The 14,852-nt window shown below is 38.3% G+C and overlaps 1 protein-coding gene across 17 annotated transcripts in view; it reads right to left on the bottom strand.

Moving 5' to 3' along the window:
• Positions 1–14,852, bottom strand: part of R3HDM1 (R3H domain containing 1) — a 195,412-nt gene that overhangs the window by 114,715 nt on the left and 65,845 nt on the right. For 16 of the 17 annotated variants that reach the window (XM_073019640.1, XM_037988052.2, XM_037988054.2 and 13 more), the window contains exons 2-3: positions 9,394–9,602; positions 6,445–6,655 (exon numbers count right to left, since the gene is read on the bottom strand). In XM_073019640.1, coding sequence (XP_072875741.1) covers positions 6,445–6,615 — 171 coding nt within the window. In that variant the 5' untranslated portion in view covers positions 6,616–6,655; positions 9,394–9,602. Of the gene's footprint in view, positions 1–6,444; positions 6,656–8,018; positions 8,126–9,393; positions 9,603–14,852 lie in introns of those variants that run through there. The other variant, XM_073019630.1, reaches the window with a different exon arrangement.

The following is a 14,852-nucleotide window of genomic DNA, read 5'->3' as shown; positions in this document are numbered from 1 at the left end:
GCCTGACTAATTATGTTTTCTGTAGAGAAGGGGATTTGCTATGTTGCCTCAACTGGTCTCACACTCCTGGACTCAAGCATTCTGCTTGCCTCGGCCTCCCAACGTCCTGAAATTACAGGCGTGAACCACTGCGCCTGGCCATCTTTTTTTTTTGTTTGTTTTAAATTTAGTTTTTTTAAGGGAGAGGTCTTACTGTTGCCCAGGCTGGAGTGCACTGGTGCAATCCTAACTCACTGCAGCCTCGAACTCCTGGACTCAAGTCATCCACCCGCCTCAGCCTCCCAAGCAACTGTGACTACAAGTGTGTACCGTGACACATGGCTAATTTTTTTATTTTTATTTTTTGTAGAGACAAAGTCTTCCTGTGTTGTCCAGGCTGGTTCCAAGGTCCTGGACTCAAGCAAACCTCCTGCCTCGGCCTCCCAAAGCGCTGGCATGAGCCACCATGCTTGGCCACATACATCCTTTTAATCTTTGTTTGACAAACAGGAAATAGCTAAGATTATTATTTGAATGATTTTATATAGAGAGACTTTTATTCAGTCCTTAAAAAAAAATACTTCATTTCTTAACAGATTAATGAAATAAGATAATTGCTTCATCAATACTTTCCAAGCAAATGAGGGAATTCGTTATGTATCGCCCTCATTGTCAAAGAAGTGTGGCACTGTGTTCTGAACTTTTCTGACAGCCTTATTAGATTCATTGCTTTCTTGCCCAAACCCCTTTTAAAGAAACGCATTGGAATTGAGGGACACAAGACGTAAGAGTCTCATCTTGATTATCGAAGGGCTTACTACTGAAACAGAATATACACAATATGTACTTTAGCCAACTCTGTGTGTGGAAAATTGATTCATGTATGTCAGAGCTATTCACTGACTCTGGCACACAAGGCCTAGTTTTTAACAAAAATCAGCTCTTATTTTCTCCATGACAAGGGTTACCAACACAATGTGGACTCGCTATCCTATTGTTAATAATAATGTGGAGGAGAGGCATTGTTTGAACTGTTCCCAAATATGTTTTGAATTGTGTGTACATACACATGTATACAGATGAACACTCCTGGACAAACTATTTGTTAAGTACAAAGATACAATTGTAAAAGAATGGGAAAGTTGAGTTTGAACCTTTAATAAGCAGAGCACAGGGTTCTGAATTTTATAGTTAAAATAAATGACTGTAAATATCAACACAAATAATTTACCCTAAGTTTATTATTATTATTATTTTTTAAGACAGGGTCTTACTCTGTCACCCAGGCTGGAGTAGAGTGGCACGGTTTCAGCTCACTGCAACCTCAATCGCCCTTGCTCAAGCAATTCTCCCACCTCAGCCTCTCGAGTAGCCGGGACTACAGGTGCATTTAACCACACCCAGCTAATTTTTGTATCTTTTTTTTGGTAGAGACGGGGTTTCGCCATGTTGCCCAGGCTGGTCTTGAATTCGAGCTCAAGTGATCTGCTTGCCTCGGCCTTCCCCAAAGTGCTGGGATTACAGTTATGTGCCACCACACCAGGCTAATTTAGTCTAAAAGTAATCTGAAAAACCTATCCGTGAAGAAAATCAAACAATGGAGACCCATCAGTGAGTTATACACAGGAAATCAAAGCAAATACTCCCCACCATCCAATTAACCCATGTTAAAGATTAGGGATACTCACAGTCTAACAAAACACATTTTTCTGGATTTAGAAACCTGGAATCCACCACCCCAACCTTCCAAATGTTTCATAAAAATACAAAGCCTAAAATGTACCTCCACATTCTCAATAGGAACAGTGTGTGGCAGTGGAAAAATTCCTAACCAAAAACCTGTCAGATAATTATTTGAGACCATAATCAACAATTCAGAACAACTCCAAGGCAATTATGTGGGAAAGTTAACTTCCTGACATTAATGCACACAGATTTCTTGAATTAGCTCTAAAGTATTAAGAAATTCTTACGAAAGTAATCCTAAAACTTCTATAAAAGATTACAGTCCAAAACAAAACCCTGAATAAGAAACACAACATTTTTTTAAAAGTAGAAAGAGAAAACTAGTAAAAGTAGAAAACACAAGTAGAATTATTTATAAATTAAATGGTCAAAGAGCTCTTTGAGATAATCTCTGCTTGGAACCACCTGAGATGACATGTAATGTCTGTTGGCCTCTCTCTAGTTTGACAGAATTATTTTTTATGTAAACACTATCCTTAACAGAAAGAAAATCATAAGGTCTCTTCATAGTACAAAAGAGGCTATAACATCCCTTAATTAAAAATGACTTCACTCAAAATGTATATAATAAAAGTGCAGTTTTTTTATATAAATGAATGAAATGAATGCTTCTTCTGGAAGGTAAACATTTCTGTTTCCTTTAATCACTTTAAATATTACTATGCTGAAGCAAGGTAACAGACGTAAGTTATAATATTCATGGTAGCTGATTTTCAGAATGAGAGCCAAGTAGAGAATAATCTTGTCATTCTATTAGAATAAAGTAACAGTTTATTCAAAAATCTCAATAGAAAACCTACATTATTTGCTACATACATCCAAACTTATGAGTGAAAAATAGCAGTTGCTATTTAAAGATGACAACCTTTAGGCAGTACCTTAGACGTGCCAAAGGAAGATGAAATATCTGGTAGTATGTTAGAATAGTTAACTCCACATTAAGTTAAAGGTAACTCCGTATTAACCAGACTTTTTAAAACAAAACACTTATTCCCTGCTGATGCTTAAAACAGTTAACTTTGTTTTACAATATTTTAAATGAAAACACAGAAGAAACCAATTTTCCAGTTTTATTGACTTCCAATTCTGAATTTTCATTAAATCTGTTCTATACAAGGTATTTCAACTGTACACCCCTTGCCAGGCATCTTGGATGAAGGCATCTTGGGCCTCAAAAGCTCAAAGTAGAGTCAGTATTCTTACATATAATACATCATTATTATTATTATTATTTTGAGACAGAGTCTCGCTCTGTCACCTAGGCTGGAGTGCAGTGGCATGATCTCAGTTCACTGCAACCTCCACCTCCCGGGTTCAAGTGATTCTCCTGCCTCAGCCTCCCAAGTAGCTGGGATTACAGGCGTGCACTACCATACCCAGCTAATTTTTTTGTGTTTTTAGTAGTGATGGTGTTTCACCATGTTGGTCAGGCTGGTCTCGAACTCCTGACCTCGTGACCTGCCCACCTTGGCCTCCCAAAGTGCTGGGATTACAGGCGTGAGCCACCGCGCCCACTGCATGTAGTAGATTATTAATAAATACTTGAATAAAAAATGAATATGGCATTCACCAGATTAACATAAAATAAATTCTCACATTTGCTTTTTCCTTCCTCCCAAATTGTTACAGTCACTATGCTATAGGAAACAAGAGGTTAAAGACCATACCCCATGTTTGTTTACTATGGTATTTCCTTGGTAAAGAAGAGATTTTCAATAAAAGGTTTGGGTCATGTGGGAAATTTTCTTATACTACAAACAACTGGGCCAGGATGCAAAAGTGGTCATCAGAATGTTCTTGTGGCATACTGCCAAGGGCAACACAACAGATATGGTAGGAAATGCAATAACCCAAGTTAATGACTTGTTGATAAGCATGATCTAGGAGAAGAAACATTAGGTGTAGAAAAGAGGCTAAAATGAAGTATTTTATTATTTCAATCACAAATGCAATAGAATTTTAGCAGATTTTCTCTGATGCAATCAGGACACTGGCATGCTGCCATCACTGAGTGTACTGATTACAGGCATGGCAATTTTTTGTTGTTTTAAAAAGTGCTATTAGTAAAAATGACTGGGAAAAAAATATGTTATTCCTCTCAATTTCTTAGATGATTACCACTTGACTATAAGTGGGGCCTAAATGCTTTTTTATAGCTGGAGGAATTGCTATCATTGTCTAACCTGGTGTCTGGTACATAATAGGGAAAAAAAGACAGTTTTTGAGTGAATGAAAGAATGAGAAAACCTTTAAAAACAGGTTTCTTGGCCAGGAGTGGTGGCTCACGCCTATAATCCCCCAGCAGTTTGGGAGCCCGAGGCGGGCGGATCATGAGGTCAAGAGATCGACACCATCCTGGCCAACACGGTGAAACTCTGTCTGTACAAAAAATACGAAAATTAGCTGGGCATGGTGGCGCATGTAGTCCCATGCCTGTAGTCCCAGCTACTTGGGAGGCTGAGGCAGGAGAATCGCTTGAACCCAGAGGCGGAGGTTGCAGTAAGCCGAGGTCACGTCACTGCACTCCAGTCTGGTGACAGGGTGAGACACCGTCTTAAAAGGAAAAAAAAAAGCACACCCCCCCACCTCAAAACCAGGTTTCTTTACTTTAAAAAAGTGAAGCTAAAAAAGAAAACACAAAAGAAAAAAAAGCAAAGCTATAATTTTTGGCTTATAGCCTTCAAAGTCTTTAGCATACAGAATGATAGAATATTATCTCCAAAAATATAATTCTTTAATTGCAAAACAAAATTAAAACATTGTTAAACAATTTTAAAAAATTTTTTTCTTTTTTTTTTTTTGAGACGGAGTCTCGCTCTGTCGCCCCCAGTGGTGCGATCTCGGCTCACTGCAAGCTCCGCTCCCAGGTTCACGCCATTCTCCTGCCTCAGCCTCCGGAGTAGCTGGGACTACAGGCGCCAGGCTAATTTAATTTTATTTTTTTGAGACGGAGTCTTGCTCTGTTGCCAGGCTGGAGTGCAGTGGCGCGATCTCGGCTCACTGTGACCTCTGCCTCCTGGGTTCAAGCAATTCCCCTGCCTCAGGCTACCTGGTAGCTGGGACTACAGGTGCGTACTGCCACACCCGGCTAATTTTTTGTATTTTCACTAGAGACGGGGTTTCATCATGCTGGTCAGGTTGGTCTCAATCTCCTGACCTAGTGATCTGCTCACCTCGGCCTCCCAAAGTGCTGGGATTACAGCCACCACTCCCGGCCTAAACAATTTTTTTTTGAATAACTTTTTGTGGTAGTTTAAAGGTGGCTACAAATTCTTTCCTACTGAGAGGTAGGGTCTAATTCCCCATCTTCTGACCTGGCTTTAATGACTTATGTCGTCAAAAGAAGATAGCTGAAGTAATGTTCTGGAACTTCTAGGCCTACGTCAAAAGAAACCTTGCAGCTTTGCTTGGCTTTCTTGGAACATTCTCTCTGGGACCCCTGAGCTGCCACATAAGAAGTCTGACTACTTTGGACCCATCTTGTTGGAGGAGCCAAATAGGTGCTTCTAATTCCACCTGAGCCCAGCACTCCAGTCATTCCTACTTAGGTGCCAGACAGGTGCAAGAGGCAGTCCGGGATGCTCCAGACCAGTCCACTAGCCTGTTAAAACAAAGGACCTCTTTGGATACTTTGTAGAATAGAAAATTCACTCAGCCCAAGCCTTGCTTCATTTCCTGACTCATAAATGATGGGATATTAAAAAAAAAAAAACTGTGGGCCAGGCGCGGTAGCTTGTGCCTGTAATCCCAGCACTATGGGAAGCCGAGGCAGGCAAATCGCCGGAGCTCAGCAGTTCCAGAACAGCCTAGGCAACATGGTGGAACTTCATCTCTACTAAAATAGAAAAAATTAGCCAGGTGTGGGGGTGCATGCATGTAGTCCTTGCTACTTGGGAGGCTGAGGCAGGAGAATTGCTTGAACCTGGGAGAGGGAGGCTGCAGTGAGCCAAGATCACGCCACTGCACTCCAGCCTGGGCGACAGAGCAAGACTCCATCTCAAAAAAAAAAAAAAAAAAAAAAAAAAACAAACAAAAATAAAATAAAATAAAATAAAATAAAATAAATTGTTTAAAAGTGTTAGCCCTTCATTTTGAGAAAATAGATAACTGGGAAAACCTTACCAAAGAAATGAATGCTACTAGAAATGCTATTACTTGGGACCATTTTTACCTATCTTCAATTTGTTAATCAACTCAGTTTCCATTTATGCCTGGAATTAGAAGCCTTCTCAGTGGCTAGTTTTAAGTCATTATACATGCACAGTATTAAAAGCATTAACTTCCCCCTGCCCACAAATCTGTTTTGTCAGTCAGGTTGAGTGACTGAGGAACCCCCTGAGGGCTGTTTTTGCCAATAGATCATCTGCAGTTTTATTCTATTTCTCTTTCCTCTAAGAGCTCTTAGGTTAAATTCAAAATTTAACTGTGAGACTTCCAAACTCTCATAGCACTGGTAATTAGGAAAAGGGTGGAACGAGAAAGTAGAAAGCCAATAAAAATGTACTAGCCACATACAAATAAAAAGAATTATATTACATGATACAAGCAAGTTAAGACTCACAGCAAGCTAATCCAACTGGCTCCCAAACCAGCTAGTAAGCATGTCACAAAGGGTCAACTTACCCTTTTAGAATTCTGAGAAGTGAGTTTTGTATGAAAATAAACATAAATATATACTGAATATTTAGTATTTGTAGTCAGAGAAAAATTCCTGTTTACCTGCAGATCTATATTGTTCTCAATACAATGTTCATTCTTCTCTACCAAAATCTTCCCATAGTTTTCTGATTTGATAAGATTTTCAACTCTGGTTGTATCTTTCACTTCTGCCTCCAAATCCTTCATTGTTGCAGTTTCATCTTTTACAGTAACAGTATCAGACATCCTCATTAGCAAAGGTTATTTTCGAATTCTACAGGGAGCTTGAAACCTTAAGAAAAAAAGATTAATACAGTTTTAAACTTTTTTACATTCAGTTACTGCATGATACTAACCTACTGTCTGTCATGTTCCAGAAATAATGTTGAATAGAGACAGGAACAAAATCCTTGCTTTCAAGGAGTATATAATTTTGTGCTAGATACATCCAAATTAAAAAAAAGATCACAATACAGTGGGAAAAGAGCTATATGAAGTATGTGAGCCAGGCACAGTGGTACCCAGCTGTAGTCCCAGCTACTTGGGAGTCAGGCAGGATGACTGCTTGAGTCCAGGAGGCTGAGGTCACATGGGCAACATAGCAAGACCCTGTTGCTAATACATAAATAACATTTAAAAAAAGAATATGGGGTGATTTTGATGCACATTTACTTGTGGCAATTCTTAAGAAACATTAAGGAATGTGCCAGATCAAGGTAGAAGGTAATGGCTGGAGAATTATATATGTGTATTTAGAAGACATTAGAAATCTTCTTCTCCAAAGGGATATCTAAAATAGCTTTTTCATCTGGATTCCTAAAATTCCACATTTCTTAAATTACCCTGAAATATTTCCAAAAGTAAACAATTTAAAAATAAATAGTAACGGCTGGGCGTGGTGGCTCACGCCTGTAATCCCAGCACTTTGGGAGTCCGAGGCGGGTGGATCACGAGGTCAGAAGATCAAGACCATCCTGGCTAATACGGTGAAACCCCGTCTCTACTAAAAATATAAAAAATTAGCCGGGCGTGCTGGCGGGCGCCTGTAGTCCCAGTTACTCGGGAAGCTGAGGCAGGAGAATGGTGTCAACCCGGGAGGCAGAGCTTGCAGCGAGCTGAGATCACGCCACTGCACTCCAGCCTGGGCGACAGAGCAAGACTCCGTCTCAAAAAAAAAAAATAAATAAATAAAATAAACAGTAACATTCTATTACAAAATACACTTGTAAATCTGAATTAACAAATATGTTCAGCAATATGAAGAAAGCATTGAAGACTCTCCTGAATTAAGTGATTCAATGCCAAACAACACATATTATCCAGGCACTCTAGAATATGGAATCCACAGGAAATCAAATACATAAGATTACAGTATATTTTCATGTCATTAGTGAGTTTAAGAAAATCAATGTTTTCACACTGGATTAATGTATCAGAGATTCAGCTAAAGATAGCAGTCATTTTAAGCTGCAAAAAATGTAATAAAAACAGCAGAACTTGGCCGGTGGGGTGGCTCATGACTGTAATCACAGCACTTTGTGAGGCCAAGGTGGGCGGATTGCTTGAGCTCAGGAGTTCAAAACCAGCCTGGGCAAAGTGGCAAAACCTAGACTCTACTAAAAATTCCAAAATTAGCCAGGTATGGTGGTACACGCCTGTAACTGCAGCTACTCGGGAGGCTGAGGCACAAGAATCACTTGAAGCCAAAACGCGTGTGTTCCAGTGAGCTGTGATCACGCCAACTGGACTCCGGCTGGGTGACAGAATGAGGCTCTGTCACAAAACAAAACAAAAAAAACCAATAATGGCAGAACTTGATATAAACAACTTATTCTGAAATGCATCTTAAAAAAAAAAGAACAGATTGATATATAGAGAGATAGACAGACATAGGTCATAGCAAGTATGCTAAAATGTTACTGGTAAAATCAAGGGATGGTTCCAGGGATGTTCACTGTAAAATTCTTTCAACTTTTCTATATTTCTGAAAATTTTCATAATAAAATCTTGTGGGGAGAAAAAACCAGTGGAACTTATTTTCTCTATATCAATTTGAAAAATTCAAAAGTTCATTTCCTGAAAGAATGTTTTGCAATTAAATATCTAAATGGATTTTAGGGCCAGGTGTGGTGGTTCACACCTGTAATCCCAGTGCTTTAGGAGGCTGAGGCAGGCGGATGACTTGAGGCCAGGAGTTTGAGACCAGCTTGGCCAACATGGCTAAACCCTATCTTTATTAAAAATACAAAAATTAGCCAGGCATGGTGGCACGTGCCTGCATGCCTGTAGTCCTGGCTACTTGGGGGGCTGAGGCAGGAGAATTGCTTGAACCTGGGAGGCAGAGGTTGCAGTGAGCCAAGATTGCGCCACTGCACTCCAGCCTGGGTGACAGAGTGAGACTCCGTCTCAATAAATAAATAAATAAATAAATAAATAAATAGATAGATTTTAGGAATTGATAAATACAGCTGAAAAGTTAAAAAAGCCAAAGAGAAGTAGATCCTAAAGTCACAGACAGACTGAACTGAATTAAAAAAAAAAAAACCGATGTCTTCCTGAACTATAACCCATACCAAAGTTAATTGCTTCACTCTGAAAACAAACAACTGCAAAGTGGGGACAGGGTGGGGAAGTTACTGAAAACACTGGCTTCTTGCCTTTTTTTTTTTTTTGAGATGGAGTCTCGCTCTGTCGCCCAGGCTGCAGTGCAGTGGCGCCAACTCGGCTCACTGCAAGCTCTGCCTTCCGGGTTCACGCTATTCTACTGCCTCAGCCTCCCGAGTAGTTGGGACTACAGGTGCCCGCCACCACGCCCGGCTAATTTTTTTTTGTATTTTTAGTAGAGACGGGGTTTCACCGTGTTAGCCAGGATGGTCTCAGTCTCCTGACCTTGTGATCCGCCCACCTTGGACTCCCAAAGTGCTGGGATTACAGGTGTGAGCCACCACGCCCGGCCGGCTTCTTGCTTTTTATAGGTAAGATTTTGCAAGAAAAAGAAATGTGTTTTTCTGAATGACAGGCAAGTATTACCTGATGCGTCCTTTGGATTTGGGATTGTGGTGTCCCACAAAAAAAAAATAAAATAATCCAAGGTTCTTTTTCACAGTTGTCAGCCAGGATGTCAACTGTAGTGAACCATCTGTAATCTGGCAGGAGGAGTCCCATGTCCTTGTCACCACTGTAGATTCCCGGACTGGAATGGACTGTCTTGGATCAAATATATCATACCTTTCCGTGGCCTAAAATGAAAACAAAAGAAACTATTTTAACAAAATGGCCAAGGGAAATGGAATACTCCACATGAAACTGAGAAATTAAAAACATTACTGTCAGTTGTTTTTATTACATATTTTCTGAAACAAAAGTCAGAACACTGAGTAACAATGAATTCTAACGTATTAGCTCTGTGAACCTGAATAAGCCACTGAGGCCGAGAGGATTGATTAGTTAAAAGCAGAAGAGAGAAGAGGAAGGAAAGTGATATGTACTGAGAAGCTACAATGCAGTCAGAGTTATAATTGAGATAGTATCTATAGATAAGGAGACAGAAAAAAGATCACAATCAGAAACACTTTAACTCCAAGAACCATCATTTTTAGAGTTCTCTTCTAGAGCTGTTACTCTACAGACTTAAGACTCTAATTCTGAACAGTAATAACATTCTAGATTTTTAAAAATACAACAGAAAAAATAAAACAAAAATAATAAGCCATTGAACATTTTTAATGAATCCCACATTGTTCTTAAAAAAAAAAAAAAAAAAAAAAGTTGGCTGGGTGCAGTGGCTCATGCCTATAATCCCAGCACTTTGGGAAGCCAAGGCAGGAGGATCACTTGAGCCCAGGGGCTCAAGACTAGCATGGGCAACACAATGCGACCCCATCTCCACAAAAATTAAAAAATTAGCTGGGTGTACGGGTGTGCACCTGTAGTCCTAGTTACTTTCGAGGTTGAGGTGGGAGAACAGCTTTAGTTGGGGGTTACAGTTAGCTATGATCATGCTACTCATGCACTCCAGTCTGGATGGCAGGCAAAAACAAAACAAACCCCAAATGCAAAATGTTCTCCATGTCATATTTTTGAAGTCAGTTTCATTTCATATTTATTTGGTATGAATGAATATAGCCTAGCAAGTGAACAACTCTAAAAAGATTACATACCTCTTCCATTGTCCTTTGACATTTTTGCTGTCAGTAAACAGGATAGTACAATTTTAAGGTGAAATAAGCATACATATATGCATATAATGAGGTCTAAGCACCAAGAGACCTAATACCAAGACAGCCAAGCATGCACTATAGAGTAACTCACATTTTATACTAACTCTTCAAAAACCATTTTGAAACACAATCACTTGGAACCAGATAGAACCTTATATTAGTTTTCACAATGTTTGACACCAGGATAATAGAAAAGGGGGTATCAAAAACAAATGTCAAAAAACTTTAAATTGATACTGTGTCATCTCAATCTGACCAAGATTCTCCAGCCACTACATCAAATGATTGTTTTAAGTTACACCAAAAACAAAACAAAAAAAATCCTTCAAGTATTTTTTCTCAATTTTAGCTTCTTAGCTCATAAAATGGTAGACACAAGATGGCAGCATTCACTAAGCAACCAAATTATTTGTGTTCTTTGTAAAGTGACTTTACAATTTAATCGTGAATCTCTTAATTTTGTAATTCCATAAAAGCAAGGCTTTTAATCCACTGAAGAAATAAATAAGGCAATAGCTGCAGGGGAGAGTGAGGAAGGGGCAAAATCGAAGAGGTGAACACCTCAGAAGATCCTCTTAGAATCCCAAGGTCCCATGAAACCCCAAAGAACCTGAGAGATCACCTAGTCCAATTCAGCATCCAAGTTATTATTGCCTAGAAGTCAAATGACGTCTTCAAAGTCACATAACCAGTATGTGTGACCAAAACTTGCTAATATGCCACACCACTTATTGCCTGGGAAGCAGTCAATGGCATATCGAAATGGCAAAAGAAAGAGAAGTGCACTAACATTAGATATTGGTTTAAATTCCAGCTCTGCTAGTTATATGTTCGGTAAATAATCTCTCTGAGCTGCAGTTTTCTGATCTGCAGAGTGGAAAAAAGAATATCTAGATTCTAGGTTTGTTGTGAGAACTGACTGATTTAAATGTAGAACCGACCACAGCCTCTCTCACAGGGCAGGCCCTCCAAAAATGTTAGCTCTCTTCCCAGGTCAAAATCCCTTTAGATGAGCAGTTGGCTAAGCCTGATTTTGCTGTGTCCTGATCCCTACCCCTACACAACAGAAGACTGATAGGAGGCCTACCACTGTGCACAAGTGGCTTTGCATTTTTGTGTATGGCTCTCATTTGAAGGCTTCTAATTGAATATTAAAAATTCATAGAAACTGTTGGGTGTAGTGGCTCAGGCCTGTAATCTCAGGACTTTGGGAGGTGGAGGTGGAAGGATCACTTGAGACCAGGAGTTCAAGATAAGCCTGGGCAACATAGCAAACCCTATCTCTACAAAAAAGGAAAAAAATATATATATATATGAACTTTGCATTCTTCTCCAAAATATTAATGCACTTGTTTAATTTTTAATTTTAATTTTTTAGAGACAAGGTCTCACTCTGTCACCCAGGTTGGAGTTCAGTGGCACAATCCTGACTCATTGCAGCCTTGACCTTTGAGGCTCAAGCTATCTTTCCACTCTGGCTTCCTGAGTAACTGTGACTATGTCCAGCTAATTTTTAAATTGTTTTTGTAGAGATGGGGTCTTGCTATTTTGCACAGGCTGGTCTCAAATTCCCGCACTCAAGTAATAATCCCCCTGTCCCAACCTCCCAAAGTGCTGGGATTACAGGTGTGAGCCATTCTGCCCATCTAATGAACTTGTTTGAAATAAAAATGTTTTCCCTCTCCAAATCTTCAAGTAAAAGGGATGTGTTTCAGCTTTTGGTACTCACTGGAAAAACAAAAACAAACCCTTTTTGGTAAACCCATGAAGCCTACACTTCTCAGTTTGCCAAAGGTTGTGTGGGCACGTGGGTGTCAAGTATAGAAAGCTACAAGATAGACATGGCACGTCATGTCTCTAATACAACATTTAGAAGTCCATTAAATGTACTGTCTTAATATAATAAATAGTTGTACAGTAAGTGAAAGATACCGAGGAACTTACAAAATTTAGGAAGACAACTTAGAGAAAAAAAATGAACAAAATGTAGGCATTCATTAAGTATATATCTCAGTTCTCACTATTACTGAAATTAAAAAACTGAATTTTTCAGAATCTTTGTCAACCTTAGATGGATATACGAGCTCAAAATTCATATTCAACTTCAAAAAAATTATTCTAACTGTCAACATGCTATTTATTAGGGACAAGTCAGAGATGTGCTTACATATAATTCCTGTGCTACCAGGTAGATAACCAGAGAAAGGCCACATGTATGTTTACATATGCACAAAAAGGATGGCACGTACCCGAAACCATAAATGAAGGGAAATTACAGGTAAAATTAAAGATCATAACCTTAAAAAAGTAAATCTATGAATCTACAAGAATATGTAGGAAATCTTTTTATGATTTTTGGGTGGGAAATCCTTCCCAGGTGTGACACTAAAATCTACAAGCCATCAAAGGTAAATAGTTATAAAACTTAGAACAAAGTTTTAAAATTTCTATATAATAAAATAGAACATAAACAAAAGGCAGATGATACCTATGAACGATTTCCAACACAAAAGGGTCAAAATGTTGAAAGTAAAAAAGGTCTTGTAAATCAAGGGAAAGAAAAGGATTGGGAAATGACAGGAATAGGTAAGCTACAAAAGAATACAAACAGCTCCACCAAAACCAAATACTAATATATATATTTACCATGTGCCTGGCCCTGTGGTAGTATTTTTCATAATGAATTCATTTAAAACTCACACTACAGTTCTAAGAAGTATGTCCCATTATCACTCTGTACTGCAACAGATTAGGAAACTAAGGCACATAAAAAAATAAAGTAATTTGTCCAACCTCACACAGCCGGTAAGTATGGAAACCAGGATTTGAATTGGACAGACTAGTACTCCATTTCAGGCTCTTACCTGCAATACTGTATCATCATCTGTAGGTACCAAGAAGAGGGACAATTTGTGTTTACGGAGCACTTTTATTTTAAGAGTAATTATGACATGGTAACTCCTTTGTACTAGACTTAAAACAAAGTAAATTTATTCTTTTCACATGAAGAGGAGTTATGTACTTTTTTTTGTATACAAGAAGATAGTACTATTAACTTTGTATTAATGGTCACCAGGAGTAATTACTACTAAACTATCAGAACTGCCAGGAATTAAACAACCATTCTGTTTCTCTTAATTCTCCTATCACTTGTGATGATGAGTACCAACTATGCAAACTTGGGTGGCAATAAGGATTCAGAGTTTGTGGCTAAGGACAACAATGCGAAGGCAGTAGCTTACAAATGATAAATATGCATGATTAAATACCTTCCTCTATGTAACAAAGCAAGGCAGAATTAGGATCAACACTTTCAAGGGCAAACTAGTACATATGAAGTTTAAAGACAAGTAGTTTCTCCAGTGAAAATTTTAGTTAGAAGTATTAATAACAAAAATGCAATATTGATACTGACAATTCAAAATATCACTTTATTATACTTGGGGTCTAAGTTTTGGTTTCATAACACAAAAGAACTGAAAAGTTAGGTAGCCCCAACAATAAATATTCAAATTTCACACAAGGAAAGTCAATTTACTCTAGGATAACACAATATTTAAAAATCATTTGTTAATTTATATGTGGGAAATAAATCTCGCTCCTATAGGTAAAAATATTTTTCACAAAAATATTTAGGGGAAAAAGAGTTACATTATTGATGTTATCTGAACAGAATTTGGCAAAGTCTTAAAAAATGGGGTGTTGCTTCCTTATCACTATCTAGCTCTCCAATCCCGTTTCATTACATAATATGTTATGTTTTTTCTCTTAGAGACAGAAATATAACCAGGCAGGCACATCTATAAAGAAAATCAAATACACAAAAGCAACCCATAGCCCCATATCAAGTTCTACCTGAGGTTATAAATGGGCACAACCAAACTGGTCAAATGCCTCTAGAAAGAAAAGCAAAGAGCACTGTTTATGCTGTATTTAGAAATAGTGGAAATTCACATTTGCAGTCACTTTGTCAGTCACTTGAACAAGAATATAAGCACTGACATTTCAAAATGTTAAATGTGTATGTGATTTGTAAACAGTTACTGTCATCTAACAAAAATTTACCAAATAACCACAGAAGGCACTATAGCTTTAATGAATATCAGCTAAATTTAAAAAGAGTAAAGAGAATGAACTCCCTTGACCTAAAAGAGTTTGTTAAATCCTGAAGAGGTTAATGATGACACTTATCAACTAATATAAATAATAACTTTAGGAGGACATTATAAGCAAGATGGAAAGACTTTTGGTAGTTGAATAATTTATTAT

This window comes from Chlorocebus sabaeus, chromosome 10 (genome assembly GCF_047675955.1).
Source record: "Chlorocebus sabaeus isolate Y175 chromosome 10, mChlSab1.0.hap1, whole genome shotgun sequence".
Classification (NCBI taxonomy): domain Eukaryota; kingdom Metazoa; phylum Chordata; class Mammalia; order Primates; family Cercopithecidae; genus Chlorocebus; species Chlorocebus sabaeus.
This window is presented reverse-complemented; position numbering and strand designations above follow the sequence as displayed.